General features: G+C 39.7%; 1 protein-coding gene across 1 annotated transcript; it reads right to left on the reverse strand.

Moving 5' to 3' along the window:
- Positions 1 to 283: 283 nt before the first annotated feature.
- On the reverse strand, positions 284 to 21,333 carry LOC139122379 (paired mesoderm homeobox protein 2B-like). Its single transcript, XM_070687764.1, has 7 exons — positions 21,152 to 21,333; positions 18,906 to 19,080; positions 12,463 to 12,551; positions 9,818 to 9,919; positions 2,733 to 3,069; positions 2,167 to 2,309; positions 284 to 1,114 (listed from the first exon to the last, which is right to left on the reverse strand). Exons 2-6 carry the CDS (start codon positions 18,994 to 18,996, stop codon positions 2,185 to 2,187), a joined length of 744 nt encoding a protein of 247 aa, XP_070543865.1. The 5' UTR covers positions 18,997 to 19,080; positions 21,152 to 21,333; the 3' UTR covers positions 284 to 1,114; positions 2,167 to 2,184.
- Between the last annotated feature and the right edge of the window lie 761 nt (positions 21,334 to 22,094).

Genomic DNA, 22,094 nt, shown 5'->3' on the forward strand with positions numbered 1-22,094 from the left:
AGTTTTAAATTTCTGCCCAAACTTTCTGTAAGGGAACTTCCTGAACTTTAAACTTCATTTCACACAATCAGTACAAAACTCAGGGGTCATAGTTCAATATTTTAGATATGAGAACTCGATATATATATATATATATATATATATCTATCTATATATATATATATATATATATATATATATGTGTGTGTGTGTGTGTGTGTAAATATATATATATATATATATATATATATATATATATATATATATATATATATATATATATATATATATACTGGTAGCCCTTCGTTGTATTAGCTCTACATTTTTTCAATTCAATGCGGTGAAAATATTTGATTTGATTTTCTCGATAGTTTAAAAATGATTCATATCAAGCTATACTCTGAAAATAGCCGCAAAACGGGTGGGATGGGGTTTTCAAAACACACCCTTTGATATGTATTCTACTTTCACTACGTTTTTCTGTGACCACGTGCTCGCAAGGCCTTAAGTGACACAAAATGACCGCTGGCAAAGTCCCTACAGCAGCTATGCATCTCAAGCATAACTACTCTAATTTTACCGGCGACAGTGCCTTTGTTTCCCGATAGTTTGTGGCGTTTGCTATTTGTAAGACACTTATCTTCTTGCACGTAATTTTACAAAATCATACTTTATCTAAAATTGAAAAAAGTAGTGTGATTTCAAAATTTGGAACGATTTTTAATGATAATTACTGTATGCTAGTCATTTAGCGCATCCATCAAGTACTTTTGTTCCTACATGCTGTTTCTACACCTTAAAGGCAATGATACGAAGGGCTTGATTCGTTCTTTCTTCCGTACATCAGGAGTTCTTAGAACGAGAAAATTCATTGGCTAATCCTTCCCGGTACGCAAGGTGAAAGTTTCTTACGGGCACGTTGATTGGTGCGCTCCTTATGACGCTGAAGAAGGATGAGGATAGCGAGCACTCGGCGTCAGTGAGTACATCAGAGCCTTTGTGTATTCCTTGGCCCTTTGCCTGAGTTGAGCGACGCTTGAAGACCGCTGGTATACAGGAACGTGTGGAGATGAATAGGGTGCTACAAAAGTACAATTGCATTCCGGATCACTACAACTGTTCATCGACGTCGTAGCTGTAAGAAAAAAATGGCGCCAAAAGGAGTTGTTTATCTTATCCAGTCTCGTCTAAAACTTGGGTAGATATGTTCGGTTGTAAAGAAACTTTAGAACGTTACCCACCATACTCGTGCTCTATTGAACACTGATGTTTCAGCAAAGATGGGCCAAAGACGCCGCCATTATATAAGTGTATTTGATACAACTTTCCATGAAGCAACACTCGCTACACGTTTGCGATGAGTGTACTAATTTTCACCGTTCACGGTGAATTATTTGTAACTATATCGACAAATTGAAGGTCCCTAACGACCACATTACTGACAGTGCTTTTCAGCGCAATAAAGTTATGATAACACGAACCCATTCGCCTCCATTCCTCCCCCCACCCAAGAATTTCAGGTGACCGTTTTTTCGAGTTGAGTAAAACGGATTGTACGGTGCCCAAGGAAGCTTTTATTTAGCTTTAATCCCGCTGGTGGGCAAGAGTAAAGATTAGCGGAAACAGCTTAACAGCTTTGATCACTAATAACCTAATATAAGGAGACGTAAGGGTTACCTGGGCTTAGGGATAGCGTACAAAGCTTGAGGGCCTCAGGAAACCTAGGTTCGTATTCAAACGTTTGTGCCCACTAATCTTTATCTGTAGCCTGGTCAAATGTTAATTTGACAGCTCAAGATTATGCATGGTAAGCAGTCATGGAATATGTATACAGCTTTGATAGTTAATTTATACTCATCGAGTGAAGAAATGGATGTCTATCTGTCTGTCTGTATGTCTGTCTGTCTGTATGTCTGTCTGTATGTATGTATCTATGCATCTATCTTTCTATCTACCTATCTATATATTTGTCTGTCTATCTATCTATCTATCTATCTATCTATCTATCTGTCTGTCTGTCTGTCTGTCTGTCTGTCTAACTGCCTGTCTATCTATCTATCTATCAATCTATCTATCTATATCTATCTAGATAGCTATCTATTTATTTATCTATCTATCTGTCTATCCATCCATCTATCTACAGATCGATATGTGAATTCCATATGTTTTCATGCACAAAGGACCTACCTCCTTGCAATGGGTTGATTATTCGGAATTGGTTCCCTGACTGTGTTTTCCAAATACTACTGCTCGGTTCATCCGTGTCACTAACAACTTCTCTTTCTCCAGGTCTGTCGAAACTTTGGTTCTCTGCCATCGGACTCGGAGATCTGTGGAGCAAGGTATGATGGAATTTATATCAACGCACAATGCTAAAATGACCTTTGACACATGGAGAGTCACTTCAACTCAAAGTTTCAGAATCTTTGGACGAGGAACTCGACAAACTTTATGTGAGATATAATGAGTCGTTTCGTAAAGTGTAAAGATGCCTTCCAAAAACAAACCCAAAGATGAAACTTGTATCAATCTGTAATTAATAAAATGAAGATTTTTAAAAGTTATCGGACAAGCTTCTGAAAACGCTGCCTCGATCAGTGACGTTCACTTCATAATATCAAAAACAGTAGCTCAGCACTGCGACGGATAAATACCAACATTTACATCTCAAGGGCAAAATCGAAGGTTAAAACTAATGTTTGCATTCTGCGGTAAATTTGACGTTGAGAGAAGGGGTAAATAATCTGTAATACCGTTTTGTGGGTTCCTCGTTTTGATGTTGTGTTCCAAGGCGTTCAGAGTCTGCATTCCGCCTTCGCCAAGAGGGGACGTAGCGCTCTCGTCAGAATCCGCACCAGGAGTGTCTGTTTGTTGTCCCGTGGAATTCCCGCCCCTTTCGGGACTGTGTTGGTCATTGGTCTGTTCGTCGCCCGCTGTGCCAAATGAGTTTTGGTCGCACACCAGTGTCTCCCCAGCTTCTTCTTCGTGTTCGTTCGGTTGTTCTTCGGCCCCTTGTTCGCCGTTTTCCGGCTGATCTCGTTTGTCTTTTCCCGTCTTCCTCCATTTGGCACGTCTATTTTGAAACCACACCTTGGCACGTAAAGCGAAAAGATGTTTCGTTACTCGGGCTCCCAAGCCCTTGAGACGACAAGAATATTTCTATCACCATCATAACTTTATAGGTTTCAATTTAGTTCCCCTCCTTTCAGAATTCAAATCCCCTGATGTTTCACAAAGAGTACTTTCTGCGTTGAATATTTATAAAATAATTCAGAACCAAATAAATGAAGGAATACTCTGAATTTCAAATGTCTGCATACGTCGACTTAATTCCATAAGAAAGTTTACAAAGGTGCATTGTCAAAAATGATAGATCAAACACTATTTGTTCAGAATCTTCAAAATTAGTCCAACAAGGGATTTACAGTGTTATATACCTTGAAATTGAAATTGTAGTTTCTCTCTCAAACATAGAAGTGAATGGTCTTTGTCCAAAAGGGAGTATTTAGTGTTCGAAGTACTACAGGTGATTACGCAAACTCACAGAAATTGCATAATATATCAGTTTGAATATTTATTAGGGAATCGCTCCACCCCAACACTCTTGTGTCCAAGTTCTTTGTAAAAAGGCCCACCCATTACAATGAAAAATGGTTCAATCAAACGCTTTTAGTATAGTCATCATGTAAAGTTTCACACATAGATTAACTTGCATGTTCACTCAACTTCGACTGCCTGACACAATTCTCAGTTTGGAAGACTCGGAGTCAGGCTTCAGTGTGTTTTACTTTGGTCAGTATTTTTACCGTTAGGGAGGGTGTGGATGTATTTTCTTTAAGATGTTTGCGCTTTGGGTAAAATGCGCCCAGGGAACAGATATTTGGACTCTCAACTTTTCACAGTACTTTTCTGGTATACCAATTGTGGGGGCTCATTTTAAAGCTCGTTATGTAAGAAAAATGTTTATCGTTTATGTTTTTGAAAATCGAAAATTATACATTTCCCATGAGTTAACACAAGAATGACGGCCATATTGAGTATCAAATGTTCGGTGACATGTTTTTCTAGTACCAAATTTGCACAGTGACCGCTGGTTTTTAATTCTTGATTTTGTAAAAACGGTTGAAAATTTCAATGAGGAATAAGTTTTCGCAAAAGTTTAAGTCTTTCACTTTCGAGGCGCATGCTACTCTAAGGATATTTTGAGAGACTTTTGGTTCGACAACGTATACACACAGGAGTCAATGGAAGCATAGTGGTTTGTTGTTTGGTAGGTTTCTTTTCTTGTTTGCTCTCTGCAAAACATTGGTTATTTTAAAAAAAGAGCTCTTAGGTATGGCCACTCTCCCGCATAAAAGGTACGTACAGGCTGATGCCCCTTACCGACATGACATCGTTCTATAAGCTGTCAATTCCGCGTTGCTGGGATCTCTTGGCTATGATGTGTGTGTAATGATTTCGCAGAGATGAACAGTTTTCACACTCGCTCTTTCATTTTCTAAACACAAAATCCTTCCATAATCTGGGATTTTTTACTTGACATAAACGCTCGCCGCTATAAGTCATCTTGTAGATCGGCCGGGGACGGGGGCAGTTGCTAGCATATACATCTTGTACACCCGTCGCCCAGGACTAAAATAATATGGAGATAATCGTTTTCCACAAATGCGTACGACTTTCAGAACAAATGGATTTATCAAAAAAGCATTTTTGATAAATGCTGAAATCATAGAGACATCGTAATATAACTTCTCTCTTGTACCAGGAATACTATAGAAAATGGAAGTATTGCAGTTTTTCACAGCCTTTAACTCTTTGAGAGCAAAAGTCAATTTTTGCCACCTCAATAAAATATACTGTAGTAATTTTTTTCAAATGTTTGCCAAAATTTTGATGCACAACTGTAGCCAATAAAATGTGGTATCTATTTAATCCAAAATTGTCAAATAAAATTGAAGAAAAATTCATAAACATTAATAAAATGTTGCGCCAAACTTTTGGTGGTAAAAAATTACAGCACTCAAAGAGTTAATACTTTATACTTGCCTTATTCGAATGAGATGATAAACAAAATGTTTATACCATCAATAGGAACCATCAATAGGCTATGAGCAAAAGCTAGATTTGTTACTTTTGAAAATCACGGCGGCTTTGTCTTCAAAGTACGGGACAAGTTGTGACGTCATCATCTCAATAATCTCACTTGGATTATTTGGTTTTCTTAACTTTCCAACGGATGCTTCACAAGACACTGACATGTCTTTATTTGTATCGATGTTTCGCTTTGACCAAGAAGCTTCCCTTCTCAATTGTATTATCACTTCAAACGCTCAGAATTTCTTGACGTTTTCTATTCACGCGAATACGATTTGCCCAAGGAGTAATTGTCAATCAATTATTTTAGCTAATTGGCTTTGCTCTGTTCCAAATACATTGCCACATCGTCAGGTCGATGCATTATAGCGATATTATATTGGAGGAGATACAAATCGAATCTCCAGACGGGGTCAAACCTAATTTAAATACGTAAATTGAAGTTTGAGCTCAGAGTATAGCGACGACAACTTCAGCAGTCGTTTGAACTCGGCCGCCACGGCGAGAATGTCGGAATAAAAGGAGTATTTTCGAAGAAAATAATTGAGGGAAAAGGCAGAACTCAAGCTGGAACTCAATTTCAAAGATGGCGTAAATTGAAGGGCTACATGAAGCGAACAGTCAATTTTCATGCGAAGTTTTGGCGGGAAGAGCACGGCGATGAATAAGTTAAACGACTGGAAATTAGTTGTGACGAGAGCGTCCAATCTGACATTCGAGAACAATTTCATTACACTAGTTTAACCTACAAATTACTGTGTACAGTAAAATAATAGTGAAATCATTGAAAAGTCGGCAAATGTCAATTGCTGGCGGCACGACATCTTTATTAAATTCTGTATGTCAACAAGATTTAATAATAGTCGTAAATGTGGACAGATAGCGAGAGTGAAGATTGCGCCTGTGAGGCGGGCAAATTACCGCGCTCTGAGTAAACCTTGCAAGCCGGATGATTCACAACCGAGCGATAGTCAGTGCCCTTTGTAAATTGAAGATCTTTTTTCAATCAGTGATAATAAACAGAATTTTTCCCGTCTTGAAAATACGTACTGTCTTGCAGGTTCAAGTTTTTATTCGGAGGAGGGTAACAGATTTGCGTCAAAATATTTTGATAGGGGAACGGGCTTGTCTGTCCGTCCTTTTTTTATTACGTGTCAAAAATCATAACAGGCAGTGAATTTATGCTGACCGTTGAGTTGCAATAATCTTTAAAGACAATGATATACCGTTTGTATGATCCGAAATGAAGATGATTCTGACCCATTGATGGTTAGTTACTTCAAATCTTTCGACTACTGTCGACACTTTACTCTTTTCTGACATTGCGCAGAACACGTTTGACTTTGTATTCCATATATGAACATTATGTATAGTCGTTAATATATTTCAAAAGGTAATTACGCCAGTTGTGTTGCTAAGTGTTCACCAAATAGGTAAAACTTAGGAAAGAAGTTTACACTGGCAGAAAGATTTTTACACGTTCGTCTTTCACTCGTTCCTCTGTTATTTTTCAAGAAAGAAACTCGCTGCCTTTTCTCCACTCTTTTCAAACTTCATTATCGTTCAATACGTTTCATTTCAGCTGAAACTAGCTTGAAATTGATGACGTCACTAAAACGGGAGAGTGTCTCCAGTCATGACACTCAGCTAAGTTACTGTATGTAATGTATGTATGTATTTTGACCAGTTCTCGTCTAAAACAGGCCGACCCTAAACTCCCTCTCCCTTAAAACGTAAAACACTAGGTTTTGGCGACGTTCAGCGTCATTCAACCCACCGCAGCGCCTCGAATTTCCACCTTTTCAGAAAGTTTATTAACAGTGACTCCGAAAAACGGTGAAATCTGCTTCCATAAAACAGTGACGAATACTGATTACAAGAGTGATGAACATGCTTTTGGAAAACGTAAAACTTTGCAAAAAGCAAAAAATTCTACCATATTTGTTAAAAGAGGCAGAACACAATTGGCAATGGTGGTAAAATACTCAAGTAGTTGTGATACGGCAGATATGATATGTACAAGTAACGCCATCCATCACACGATCAATCAATAAGGTTTGGTCTGGCTGGTCAGAACTTAAATGGCGTTGTGGGACAGCAAATGGTGAAATACAAGTCGCACAGATATTCAAACGAATGCAAAGTAGTTTAAAGTTCGAATCTAGCTTCAACTGTTACCGTAAAACTATGTTGATTTTTTTTTTCTATTTCTGACAAATTATATTCCCTAGGCTGGTGAATGCGATGTTGGTTTTGTTTACATGTATTGTTGTACGGCATTCAAACGTCAAGTCGATTTGTCGCTATCGACAAACTTTAGTCAACTCGTAAACTCTTAATCAAGGACTTTATCTGAAGTGATAAGTGCAAAAAGTAATTATCAATAGCCCATTAATACCCAATTTGCTACAAATGTATCTATGCCACAATTGAGATTGGTGGCTTTCGATTTATTTTTAACTTGAAATTTTGACTTTTTGCCTTGAGACGATATTTGAGTACACTTAGTAGAAATGGAATTCCGTTCAATGTACTTCATTTATTCTCGTTACTGTTGCTGTTGCCGATAAGTATGAGGGGGTGTTTTTATAGTTTAAATTATTGTTGTTGTGCAATTGTTGCAACGTTTCAATGCTACGGATGTTATTTTCACTGAATCGACGACTCAATCATATCACCTGCACGTCACATTCATTTCATCTTCACGTACGTTATTTCAGTCACTGAATGCTCGGGCCTCGATATGAACTTGAACTCCTCTTATCAGATGTACTTGTAGTTTGAGATTGAGGTGTGCGATATAACGGTCTCGTTAAACAATGTATTGTATGTATCACACATTCCACATGAGTTATCTGTTTAAGTGTCACGCCGGAACATAATCACGATCACAAATCAATCAATCAATCAATCGTGTCTGTGGTTAAAGTTTCTTTCTTTTTGTCTATTTTTCTTCATTGCTTAATATTTGCCATTGTCTGTTACATCATAACTTGTATATACTTGAAAAAATGGCCACCAATACAACATCGTGCTGAGCAGATATCAACCCCTTGCTGATAATACAACGGGCGGATTTAGAATTCTTCAGACACGGCGTCATAAAACGATTCGCTGAAAGACTGTGCATCTAGCCGAGGACAGTGACTGTAATTGAATTAATAAACCTTCTATTACTTATGCAAACACGCTAATTGAATCGACCAGAAAGCATTCTCTTGTCATCGAAAGAAATAACGGTCTCGGTAACTCGACGATCTAAATTTCTCGTAACTGTCTTGACGGTCCCCAGGTTGATTTAGCATCACTGGGAAATTACACAGAACTTTTCTGTGCCGGTTATTTTGCATAATTGCCATATCTATAATTCCCAATAACGAATGGGGCGACTTTATGAACCGTTTACTGTTCTGAGCCACTTAATACTAATGAAAAGCACTTGCACATTTTATGAAGTTGAAAATTGGAACCGCCTCGCTGATTGCGAGTTTTCGCATGATACGTTGAGTTTCTTTTTCTTGAGAAGATGTCTCGGGACTTCATCACGCAGACGTACTTGATTACATGCGATAAGAGGCCGTCCACCCTTTGTTCGGCCTGTATGAGCATCGACACATAGAGAGTAAAACACTATGAGATCAGACATCTATGCGTTCACACACAACATGGCATCAAGTACTGCACGTTTTGAGTCGCTGTCGGTCTATGTCTGTTTGTCTGTTTGTCTGTCTGTCTGTCTGTCTGTCTGTCTGTCTGTTTCTGACTGTATGACTGTCTGCCTGACTGTCTTCCCGAGTTGGTTTTATGATATCAATATGTTAGCGTTCTGTATGAACGACACCGTTTCACTACTTTTGGTGGCACAACAGTATGACGAGTATCAAAGTAGATCATATCAAGGCTTAGCGCATCACACCGTTTGATTTAAAATTCGCAACAGCACATTATCGTTTCCAATTTCTGAAACGTCTTTCCCGCCAAAAAGCACTATTTTCGCATCGAAGATTCCCTGGTGGTGGCCTAATTTTGTAACAGATGAACTTTAAGTCTCATGGGGACTCCCAGCTTACCAGGCTGCGGACTCTTGGCCGGGTTTATCTGCAATGGCGACCGAAGGACCCACCCTGGTGATTGCCGGAAAATTCTGAGCGTAATCCTTGAATGCTCTGTGATTAACGTCATCAGACTACTTGACTACTTGAGTTAGATTGACACTCGGGTCAGCAGATTTGACTGCGCACGTCTCAGCTATCCTGCGCCTTCGTTTACAAAGCCGCGGGAAATTGTCTATGTTGCTGACTTCAGTTTCCAGCACGGATCAAACTGGCTCACATTGTATTACCCTAAGCTAACTAAATTTATTTGCAAATGCTTGATAATTGAGTGAAATGTTCAGCCTAATCGTATAACATGTTTATTTGATTATCTAAACTCAATTATCTTATCAGCTTGCTGCACCTGTGTCGTCCCGTCCCCAAGGGAGACAGCGGCCACCACGCCGTAATGCATTTTTGATCCAACATGGCGCCCCGACTATAGAATTGCCATATCATGGGAAACGGCCACTGATTTCAAATCATGGGTGTCGGTTACAGAGGCGGTCCCTCGGTCTAAGCCGAAATCGAAAGACGTAATTGGGGTACATGAACTGGTTTTCTCTGGTAAATATTTAATCGCTGGTATTGTTACATAAATAATTTTTTTGCGAAAGCGTCGTAGAATAATCAATCGTGTTCCCGTTTACCTGCACTCTGGCTTCAGTCAAGTTTATTTTCATCGCAAGATCCTCTCTCGTGAAGACGTCGGGATAATGTGTCCTGGCAAAGGCAGCTTCAAGTTCTTTGAGCTGATAAGTGAACAAAAAAAGGAGTATGTTAACAAAATTGATCAAACTAACATATCTTGGCTTTTAAATTAATGGTGAAGAGACAGAACGCGAGAACATCATATTAGCGCGTTCGTGCACGCGTCGACATGCTCGCGCACGCTTTGTTGTGTGTGAACTCGTTTGCGAGATCCTCCTGTACGTGAAATATTCGCAATATAGTTCAGTTGTTTTATATTTTGAACCTCTAAAGGCTTCCTATTTATGAGTGAGATTCGGAAAAAACATATACTGAGACTTTCCATTGGTATAGAACTCATAACACCCCTTTATAAACCATATATGACCGTAACAACGAATCATAAGCAAAGACAAACGGAAGAAAAATATGCTTGACGCAGAGCTCAGTGAGACGCGTTGAAGTCACGCGCCACGTCTGTCAGTTTACATCTGCCCGCACTTCTTTAATTGACACGCTCATCGCGCTCTTCCACTCGGGGAAACGACTTCTCTCAAAAGATTGGAGAGGTTTTAAAAATTAGACAGAATTTCGTGATTTCGACCTTATACGACAGCCATAAGGGACCACGGATTCGTAAATTGATCTATATTGTTTCACATTGTGCGTCTCCCCTTCATTTAATATACATTGTTAAATTCCAAAACGAGGCACGTCAGATAAGGGAGAGAAAAAACTGCATATCCATTAGCCATGAAACAATAACGGAGCTGATATACGTACACAGTTCACACATGCACTCCATTCTGGGAAATCAAATTTTGGACATCTCGTAAACAAGCCGTTCCTAAGGAGGTTAAAATGTTATTTTTGTCACAGTAGAATAGTCGAGGCCTGACACTTGCTCCCAAATTTATGGGCAGTGATTCCATGATGTAACGCGCTGCGGGTAATAAACCAATATTTGTATCTTCCTCGTTTGAAGATGATTTATGTCAAAGGAAAGCTTTTGACACGACGTGGAGGTGTAAAAACAACGTTAGCTCTCTCTAAGCTGGCAAACGTGCCCCGGAATTATTAGGGTTAATTCCGATATAAAACATCCAGTTTTAATGATGCCTCCATGGATGACAATAAATGGACGTACAGGTCGCCGTCTCTGCCATATCCCATGATTTATTAATGACAGTTGCATGATCGGATTTCGCGATAGAGTCATGCCAGGATTAACGATCGCAATCCGGGAATCATTCGCTGTACACATTTTCAGGCCCCCTCAACCCTCCACATATGAAACTATACCAAAAATCACTCTTCTTTTCTGAGAATTCCGAGCGAGGAGAAAATACGATCAATAATTTGTAGAAATGGCCGTAAAAAATCGATTCTCCGCGGAAAGCAGTGCGGAATAAAGCACCTCATCAAATAGTGATAGTCCCGACAAAATGGCTGCAGGAAGGAGGTAGGAATTGACTGGCAAACTATTTGACATTTCCTGTTCACGTGCACAAGACCTTTGCTTTTGTCAGTTCCTAAGGCATCGGTAGAGCGAAGCCGACAAATACAGACTTGTGAACGCACGGCTTATGCAAAAAAAGTTCTGTTTCTTTTTGCAGGCTATAATCTGACTTCCAATATCTTATTCAGCCAGAAAATTTTCGAAGCGAGTTGTACTTTACTAAGGCGCCCGCGCGCCCCGTCGTACTTCCGACCGGTCGTAGCTCATCGCACTTGTTGTGATTGGTCAATTACAGACGCGCTTCCGTCCAATTGCCGCCGGGCGATCTGACAAGGGGCTGAAATATGAAAGGTGGCGGATTTCAATGTCCGCAAAACACACACATGTCAGGGACTGATAATCGAGGTCATAAATACTTAGCGTGAAATTGCAACTTGTATCGTGTACGGTGACGATTTCGATACCAAACTTGGACATCCTATCGTGTTTGATTTTGTACGTGTCTCTGTGTGTGACCGATTATCGACAGTATATGTCAGTTTGAATATAATGAACTCCCTTTGAAAGCTGTAGATAAATTTGTCTCCCCAAATTTGTCTCTCGGTATATGATAGGGTGAAAATGCACGATTTTTATTTTTACGACTCTATGCCGATGTGCTGTTTTTCTTTTCTTTTTTTGGTTTTTGGTTTTTGTTTTTTATGATTCGCAGAAATCTCTCAAGAGAATTCTAAACCGTCATACCATAAACGTTCAAGATCGATGCAGCAAGTACGTTTCCCCTTGACCTTGGCGATTTCCTACTTGAGCTGCGTGATTTGAGAGTGAAACTCACAAGAAGAAAGGATTTTCCCCCAAAAGAAGCTGATTGTGGTATTTCATATCGGATGTTGAGTCAGAAAGGTTTTACACTGCACAGGGAGAACGTGTGCAGACTGAGAGCTGTAAGAATGTCAGGTGATTAAAATTACTGCCAAAGACATCTTTAACTAGAAATATAAGTGACGAAAGCATTGTAATATCAAAGAAACATACAAAGTCTGACCGACCACACAAGAAAACACCAAATACGATCCGGCTGTTTTTCTCAGTGCTAACATACATCACATTCTCTCTATAGGGCGGTCTGCTTGAGGTTTTTTTTACCTGTTGCGTCGTGAACGTTGTTCGATTTCTTCGCTGCTTGCGTCGAAAAAAAGTGTCGTCGAATTCATTTCCGTATGGCAACGCCGAATCTACAGGAGAAAGAGAAAAAGCTATTGAGAGACGGCAGATAGATAGACAGACAGACAGACAGACAGATAGACAGACAGACAGGCATATCAACATTATTAAATTGAATACACTGCCAACGAGGTTGATTTAGTTTAAAATTGCTTCATCTACAAGTGTAATAATTATGCCATTAACTTCCCCGAATTGTTTAATAGGTCATTGCTCTTATACGGGGGGTTCTTGTGATGCCCAGATTGAGGCAAGCTTTTTTAAAGGAACAAAATCGGCCATTTTTCATGAATTTTGTTTGATACGAGATACTACTTATATTGTTTGACATGTTGAAAGATACTGAATGAATGGTTGACCATGCATGTATTTGAACCCGGTTTTAGACATGATAAATGAAACCATCGCCAGAATGAATGAATAGTCATGACCATTTATTCATTTTCGCGATGGTTTCATTCATCGTGTATAAAACCAGGGTCTAATATATGCATGGTCACCCATTCATTCTTTTAAACATGTCAAGCAATCTCGTATCAAACAAATTCATGACAAAAATGGCCGACTTTGTCCCTTTAGGCAAATACAAAGCAATTTTATTGTCGGCATGCAGATCCTGTATAGATAATTATGTTCTTATTTACACTTTAAGATATATCTGCGTTCTTGCGGTATTTTGAACTATTTGATCGTGTTTACAATTCTTAAACAATCGTTTGGGTGTTTTAGTTTTTAACATCTTTGCCTTGCCTCATAGACAGAACACATACGCAAGATCTGTCCCAGATTGAAACTTGACAAGAATCTATCATGGCTCCACGATTATAACATACAAAAGCGTGATATTTTTACTTTCGCACTGTCCCTCTGACGTACATTTCCGCCGTTGACCTATCAGCAGATGCGTTACCTAATTAAAGAGTTTATAACCCAGGAATAACTTTTTTTCCGTCAGACAGAGTGAGTGCGTTGAACGAAGGTATATCAACACTCTCTATAAATCTACCCATTGAGTGTCATTGTGCAGGTACCCTGGCTCATTCTAATGATCGCCAGCCCCTACTTACGAGGCGAATCACTCGGAATTATTGGCCACCCTGGTGTGCTGTGACATCCCGTGTCAAATAGCGACCACTCCCCTAGGGGTAATTTTCAACAGGTTTGACGTACGTCAACACATTTTAGAGCCTCCACCAGCTGCCGCCGTTATTCGTCTGCACGGTGTTGTCAGCGTAACGTGATTGGAATTCTAATACTTTCACACATCGGAGTGTCAGATACGTGATCGTCAAAAAATGTACATCGGCAGTGCATTTAAATGGCCGGTAGCCGTAACTTTTGATATTTTCACTTTTCTTGTTTTGTATTTCAATTGCAAGTTCTTGTCTCACTCCCCAGGGCATGTTGAAACACTAATTAGCTTGTCAGCACAGCGTCTCTACGTGAAAATGTGCAGTTATTGTTTACATTTGAATTCCAGTCCGGACCAGAATTCATTTGTCAACAATAACAATGCGGTCTCAACATGCACAGGCTGAGTTTACAGGATAAACACTGCACGCCTCAACATGTTTTGAGAAGTAGAACAAGAAACTGTATTTTAAAGCAAAAAATTGTGAAAAAGCCATTAAAAGTAACAGCAACTGGGTCTGTCAGTCCAATGGTTCTTCTAACACATCCGGTGAAACAACAAAGCTAAATTATCTTTTTCGCTCTAAATACTTTTCAAATATTTAGTATTTCGTGCAACCGTTCCAATTGTTAGTACAACTTTGAGTCTAGATAATCGTAAATGGGCGAAGCATCAAAGACGATCTCTTAAAATGGTTATATATATACATATATATATACATGTACATATACATATATATATATATATATATATATATATATATATATACATACATATATATATATATATATATATATATATATATAATATATATATATATATTTAGAGCAGACATATTGTCTTGGGACAATTCAAAAAAGACGAGTGAAAATAAAACAACGCGGGACGGTGTCCGATTAAAACCATTCAACGGCTTCCTTTTTTGAACAAGTGGAGAGAGTCGACTTTAGAAGACAGGACTGCGAAGCTTGCATCGAATATACAAGAAACACCGACTTGAACGGGTCAAGTGTGTCCAAGTACCAACACGCGTGGGCAAAATTTGAATTCACAGCACGGAGGCATATTGTCATTAGATATAAGAACCCCAGACAAATATCCCCCACTCAAATCACTGTATTTTTCTTCAGAAATTTGATTAAAATAAAATTGCTTTCTTCTAATTTCCACAAGAAAAATCGTAGCACTTCATCTCGTCTCTCGCTACGAAATTACTCAAAATTTGCCCCATCTTCAGAAATTGTCTTACGCTATAAATAAAGCGACGGCAATTTCTTTTCTCATTCCTTAACCCCGCTTCCTTAAATTTGACCGGGAAGCAATTTTATGCCAGGGGGGAAATTGAAAGAAATTAATTCAATTTGTCGAGACCATCAGTAATTTCATTTATTCGATGGGTGTGAAAACGAGACGATCAAACACACCGGCGCACGTCATCCCAATCCTCGTCTTACCAACTTGAAATTAAATCGGAATCGTACTGAATGCCGTTCAGTTTTTCCAGCACGGCCGCCATCAGATGACGTCCACGGGAAATGTTCTCCGATTCCGCCGCAGAATTAACCAACACGTTAATCAGAATGAACTTTTTCTCTCATGAACTTTAGAGTGAATTTCACAAAGATCTTGGCATACTGTGGCCCAAAAAGGTCACGTGGTGTCGCCGAGCTCAGCCTCCGGCAATCAGTAGAACTGGGGTTTCCGATAACTCAGCTGGTATATTGAGACAGCCTTTGTGAAAATCATATTGAATTTACGACAAGAATATCGCTTTTCAGCGGTGACGTCTCTTTCATACATTTTGTCCAATTGCGGTAGAAATGATCACAAAATAAGATTCAAGTCCATCTATTTCATAGCCTCGTTTCCGACCTTTCCTCAACATTTTATTTGTTGTGGTCAAATTTTTGTTTTAAATGGTGATCGGTGATTGTGCTGTTGTATTCCTATACATAAAACAATCTCCGCACATACTGTTCCAATTTACAAGGCCATATACTAAACCTTACTGTAGTTTCCTTTTTACAGAAATACAAATCACAAAAGCGAAGGTTCATTTTATTTGGTGAAGAGATGCATCTCGGTAGAAAACATTTGTCGAGGGAACAAGGTAAACAGACGTTAAATCATTAATACCTTCATCCAAGTAGATACCCCGGCCACGTCGTGGCAAATTTTAGTTCAGTTGTCATATCTTTGCTCAGTGTAGACGAGGCAAGTTCTCTGTCGGCAAGATAGAGAAACATTTCTGCGACAGTTTGGACTAAAAATCATAGCTTTGGTGATCTCTCCTTTGGTCAAGGCACAGACAAATACAGAGCAAAGTGTATCTCGATTTTCTCGATTTTTGCTACAAAGGCCTCGACGCGCACAAAGTTTTTGCAAATTCTCAAGAGCTAACAATTCTCTCCTACTCAGCATCTTCTTGTACTCATTTTGAAAAGTGTCACACAAAACCTAGCTTATCACTAGCTTTTAATTTTCTTGTTTATGTTGAAATCAAACATTTAACTTGTTCCTACACTGAGAGTTGACAAAATCAATGGAGGCCATTTTGAATTTCAAATACCGTTAAATTTGTACTCACTACTATCGTCCAAATATCTTTGATTTTAATTCTTGATCATGAATAAAAATTTGTTAAAAGATTCTTTGGCCAAAGTATAAGCGAAAATGTAAAACTTTAATTTCTGTAATGCGTTCGACCTTAACAAAACTGTCAGCGTTTTCATTTTCCTAGATTACAGTCGGATCAGAGCATTTAAGTCAGAAGTGCTGACTCGACAGAATTGTACTGTAGACTGTAAGTAAACCATCTTTGTCTGGGCCGTTGAAATTATCGCGACAGTAATGATATACTAGCATACTCTTCTCGCTTTTTGAGCAAACCCATAGAATGTCCCAACGCGAAAATTCTCACCCCTTTGACCTCTCAAATGACCAAATCACAAAGCCCTAAATAAGCGCTAAAGACACTATCGGCTACCGGCTAGAGTTCGCGACAAACGCCATAAATAAACTGCAATGAAATCTCGTGCAGTCCGTTTTGTGTCACACTTTAAGCTATATAACTCATCAATATTGTGCGCGCTTTACGTCGGAAACGCTTGGCTACAGTCCTGATGTGTGGGGAGACTGTGGTTTGACGCTGTATTTCCCTGTTCTTGCTGACTGCTATCGAATAAGGCATTATGAAGACGAAGGGTTCCGCGGATCGTATTAACAACTATGCATCGAAGGGGTCGACTGTTTTTCAATCTTGAACCATAGCGCCACCCTTCGGAGATACAAGATCTTACCACCGTAAGTTCCAACAGCAGGGCAGACTTCAACATCATCATGCTCACAATTATGACGTGTTTGTTGTCACATAAGTTTGATATGTGATTTCCACCGTGTGTTTCAGTAAATATCGATCACTCGCCACTTATTTCACTGGCAATTCTCCTGTGAAATCTGCCAATCAGAGAACAAGCAAAAGCAAAGCCACGCACGTCAGATATAATTTGCCCCCACAACAACGTCGTCACGACTGTCTTCTCTGTACTGTAATGAAATCCACATCACATTCAATTGATTTTGCGGCCTACATAACCATTGTTGTTTACTCACAGAATTGCTTATTAATTTACTGTAATTTCTGCACTTGTGGTCACATTTAATTATTAGTAACCACAATTAGTCGAGGTCTGGACGTTTGACAATCGCGTGGTCGATAGGCAAACAATAAACGCAGTAAAAAGTGTTACCCGCTCAGCGAGATAATGATATTAGGGCCACGAGTAATTTCGTTGAAGAAATGATATGCACATAACAGAAGTTATGAAATTGTATTTACATGTACCCTTTGCAGCGTATCCTTGCTGATATATGGCTACTGCATCTGGTTGCATTTACATCGGGTTTGTCGGTGAAATTCTGGCGGCTAATTGGCATCAGAGCTCTGACTTAAAGAAGCCTGCGCCGCTCATGACGACTGACAGCAATTCTGAGTAGGCACAAAAACATCCGCTCTTTCGAATATCTCGATTTCAAAACGTTAACGACTGGAAATGTGATTCTCAGGTGAACGAAACATACCAAAGAGACCTGGCCTGGTCTAATTTTGTTGGCTCTTTTTGCTTCCAGACGGGCAAGTGCTAAATTGAAGTAAGCAGAGGCGAGCGAAAAGAACCGACTCAGCGATAGGTCCACAGCATATCACCCCGGCACTAACTCGTCAAATTCGCGGCAATTTGCCCGCGCAAATCAAATTTACCGCGCGTCATATAATCCGGAGTTTAATCCAATATGGATTAATAGTCCACAATCATTTCATTATCCGTCCTAATTGATTTATATGCCTCAATTTTCAAGAGTAAACTGACCCGCCATTATTTGGTATTGCATTACCAAGGACTGGTTTCCTCGGCTGCAAGTCGAGGGCTTCGTGTCGTGTGCTGATTAACCCCGCTCCATGCTAGAGAGGACGGCGACGGCGAGAGAAAAAGGTGTAAAACTCCTATGGAGCAACAGAAAGCGTCAGCGAAAAAAACCGGGCGATTTATCAACCTTTTAACGACGATACCGTCGATACGACATCACGGTCCGTCTGTTCAGTAGCAGTCTGAGCTGTACGATGTGCGTTGAAGTATCGCAGCGGGAACCGGCTACCGTTAACGAACTCAGGTGACCTCAGGCTAACAGCATGCACGATGTCAACCTCCAATTTAGGTGTGTGTCGGCGTAAAATCAGTTAGGTCGGGAAAAATTCACTTATTCGGTCAATTTGGCTCTAATTTCATGTAAGGAATTGAGGAAAAAAATCAGGAAACTGGATGGAACGGTCTAGTTACGTCAAACGAAATACCTCAATAACTGACATTTAGCCAGCACCTCGTCTCAAAATTGAAATTTTTTATGAAGATTATTAGTATTTTTATTGGTATATCGAATTTCTCTCATGAAGTTTGAATTAATTTAAATTGCAAAGTGAGAAGCTAGTGCAAGGTGATGTATATTTGAAGGTCGTAACACTAACATGTTGCTTTACGCCACGAATTCAATATCTCGTGGCAACGTTTTATAGGTTGGAGGAAATACACATTCACTCTCGGTTGGTTGAGAGACAACGTGTTCGCATAGCTACACTCAATGTGAGGAAACTTTTCAACATTATTTAAGATCGCAGCTGAGATAGCTTATGTGCGCGGTGTGTGTGTGTGTGTGTGTGCATGTGTTGGCGTATACTTACAGAGTGTCGACGCTGGTAGGGTGGACCCTCCGGTGATACTTGGCCCGCACAGCGAGTAGTTAGAAGGCATCGGAAAGTGATAACAGAACATCTTGGAGAAGATTCAGCCCCTGACGTCTTCCTTCGAGACTCTTCGTTTTACGCTTCGGGGGAGAGCCACACAAACCTTAGCAGGCTGACGAGGGATTAGAAAATGTAAGGGGTTACGTACGACTTACACATGACGACGGCGTGCGCATTTGTTTGTTTGTTGGGTGGTTGACTGTTCTTGGCCCTATCCCAAGTCACCTTCCGCGAGATTTGTTTCAAGGCGCCCAGACGTTCAATATTTGTCTCACAGTCTCAAAAGGGACTGTATACTCGTATCCTTAAGAAAGATGATACATAAACTTTTTCACTTATTCTATCAATCATACGTTCTTAAATTTAAGTGTTTATGACTAATGCCCATGTACTCTGTTAAAAGTACCTGCTCTTGACAGTGTTTAAAAGCTCATATATAGTTTTTAATTAATACTTCAGTGAATTTAATTTCAGAATTCTCCGTTCACATTCTTCTTAAGGATGACAGCGTAGGGTGCTCTTATGTCATCCGCAGGTAAGGTACCGTATTTTACCATAATATCAACCCCCGGACCGATAAAATGAAGGAAATGTGCTGCAACTGTAAAATCAGAGATTCGGTACAAAAGGGTCCGTTTGAAAACCAGGAGATAATCGCTAAATCTGGAAATGGTTGAACGCGAAGTAAATTTAGCCCGGTTATGAGCTCGCACAACAAAGGGAAGTGATCGCAACTATCGCTGAAATTGGGCGGTTGTAGATTTCAACTCGACAGATGGAGAGTACAAAATGTCACAGATACCGTGCCGATCTCTGTTTGCATGAGCTCATTGGAGTCTACACGTATAATTACTGCAAGCACTCCACTTTACGGGATTATCCCCATCTTAAGCGTGTCCCAATTTCACATCGCATCATTTTATCGGATTATTCCAGTCTCTGCGAGGTCGGGGCGGACGCCTGCTATTTCATTATAAGTGTGGTTCGCCCAGTCAGCACCCTCATAAGCCGCTTGTCACGGAACACGGTTGCTTTCAACGTGGTTTTCGGATAAAATCTCGCCTCGTCGGGTAAAATGGCGTGAAGCGAGAGTCCCTCTCTCAGTTTTGTTGCAGATCTGTTAAACTCACAGCACTGTCGTCATCAAAATATATTTTCATATTGTTTTCACGGTGACATTGTTTCACCAAAAAATTTACTTCAAGAATTTTATGGTTGTGACGGCATTTTGTGTGAAAAGATTTCGTGCCCAGTCGACATGTATATATTTACAACCAACGAAAAGCTGTTCTCACGATGAACATATCTCGGTGTCAAATTTGACCCACATATCAATTCTTTGTAAATAGTCGCAGTGCATACAGCCTCTAGAAGAGCGCCAAGAACTGATTTTTATGAAACTGAACAAAAGATCATTCGTGAAAATGGACTTAAAATGGTTATACCGGAATTAACAACTGACATCCTTTACCCATTGTGTATGTAGTCAGCCGAGTGGAGAGGATCCGTTCATAAAATATTTATCACTTTTGAAATAAAATTAAATGCCCTTGGTAATACAACACGCTGACCTTGCCCCAATGGTTTCCTACGAACACGGTAACTGTGTGATCTCAACCCAATATTTCATCACATAGTTTGTTTTCTCATCAATCATGCAATCGGTTTTTTTTCCACCGCCACTGTGCAGTTGCCAGACCCATCGAAAGAATTTTCCTAATTACCCTAAATCCACACAACCTCTCAGTGGGGTCGTTTCTGGGAGTTACTCGTGTATACCCAAGAAAGAAACCAATCATATAGGAACTTCGCCTGCAGTTCAGGGAATTTTGTAATTTAGTATGAGTATGTTAAACTCGACCGTGTGCATTAAAAGCGCCGATGGATGATATTGCCGCTTCGCCATTATTTATACCTGTAACTTTGTAATTGTCAACAATAAACGACAATACGAACCCGAGGTGAACCCGAAACGTTACCGAACAACCCGTACAGCCTTGAAACGGTTTCGGACACACGTTTAACAAATTTATGGTGTCTACAAAAAAAACGACGTCATAATTTAGAGCTCAGTGATGGAATGAATGTTGTAAATATTAAAATATTCGCTGCTAAAGAAAAAACATCTTTGCTTCCTAGTGACAATGAAGAGCAGGCATGCCTATAGCATCGAGTGTACCTACCTGACGTCACCGCTTTTTTACACAAATAATTAAAGTACGCGTCACGCTGAAGTGGACCACCGCATGGCTTTGTGACGTTTCCCAGGCTTCTGGTTGCAAACTGGAAAAAATGAAGTGTCAAAAAGGGATATAAAATGCAGTTTTCCGCGTAAGCTCCTCCTTCGGCGTAACTCGCCAGCATGCGTATCCGTCTCCCGGCGGATGTATCTCAAATACTCGTGTAATGTGGTCACAATCCATAAGTCGGCGACATTTGGTTTTGTATCATTACGCTGTAAGAGGGAGAGGAGCGAATGTGAAAAAAATAAGTCCCACTTCTGCTGTTATGTTCGATACTAACAAATATAATTGACAAAATTTGATCAACAATCTCGGCGTTTGTGGAAAATTGTCGCTTCTTCGCCGAGGAAACAATGGATATACGCACCACACATCCATCGTAACATAGGCACAAATTAGCTTGTGTGGAGCGTGAGGTACTTTCAGTAGTAAAATCTGTTTCCAAACCATTTCGAGACGGTTTGGAATCATTCCGCCTTTGTACTGAAATTGGACATCTTTATATGACTATGAAATCACACTCATCGTTTGTCTCACCGAGTTGCTGGTGGGATCCATAAAGTTGAGTCAACTTTGACCTGGATTCGATTCAGTGGCTAAATTAGAAATAATCATTGGGCAGTTATTAGGAAATTAATTAAACATAATCCCTGTGATCTCAAGCTTAAAATCTACCAGCCAATTAGACTGTTTTCGCCCTGTAGGCTTATTCGAAATATTTTTTTCCCTTAGTACCGCTGATGAACAAAACCGATATCCTTTTCTCTGAATGCTCCTCACTTTTTTCGCAATGCATTACTCCTGGTCATGTCTGAAAACAATTGTGTATGTCTATATAAATTTGCTCAAATTTCATTATGCGGAACCTATAAATATTGGGTTC

This window comes from Ptychodera flava, chromosome 22, assembly GCF_041260155.1.
Source record: "Ptychodera flava strain L36383 chromosome 22, AS_Pfla_20210202, whole genome shotgun sequence".
Taxonomy (NCBI): Eukaryota; Metazoa; Hemichordata; class Enteropneusta; family Ptychoderidae; genus Ptychodera; species Ptychodera flava.

Bases quoted from the DNA above. Each gene is read 5' to 3' on its own strand.
- LOC139122379 (XM_070687764.1), bottom strand. From the start codon at position 18,996: ATGTTCTGTTATCACTTTCCGATGCCTTCTAACTACTCGCTGTGCGGG. The intron at 12,552-18,905 runs GTAAGTATACGC...TTTCTCCTGTAG, and splicing joins CCTACCAGCGTCGACACTCT to ATTCGGCGTTGCCATACGGA. The intron at 9,920-12,462 runs GTAAAAAAAACC...TTCACTTATCAG, and splicing joins CAACGTTCACGACGCAACAG to CTCAAAGAACTTGAAGCTGC.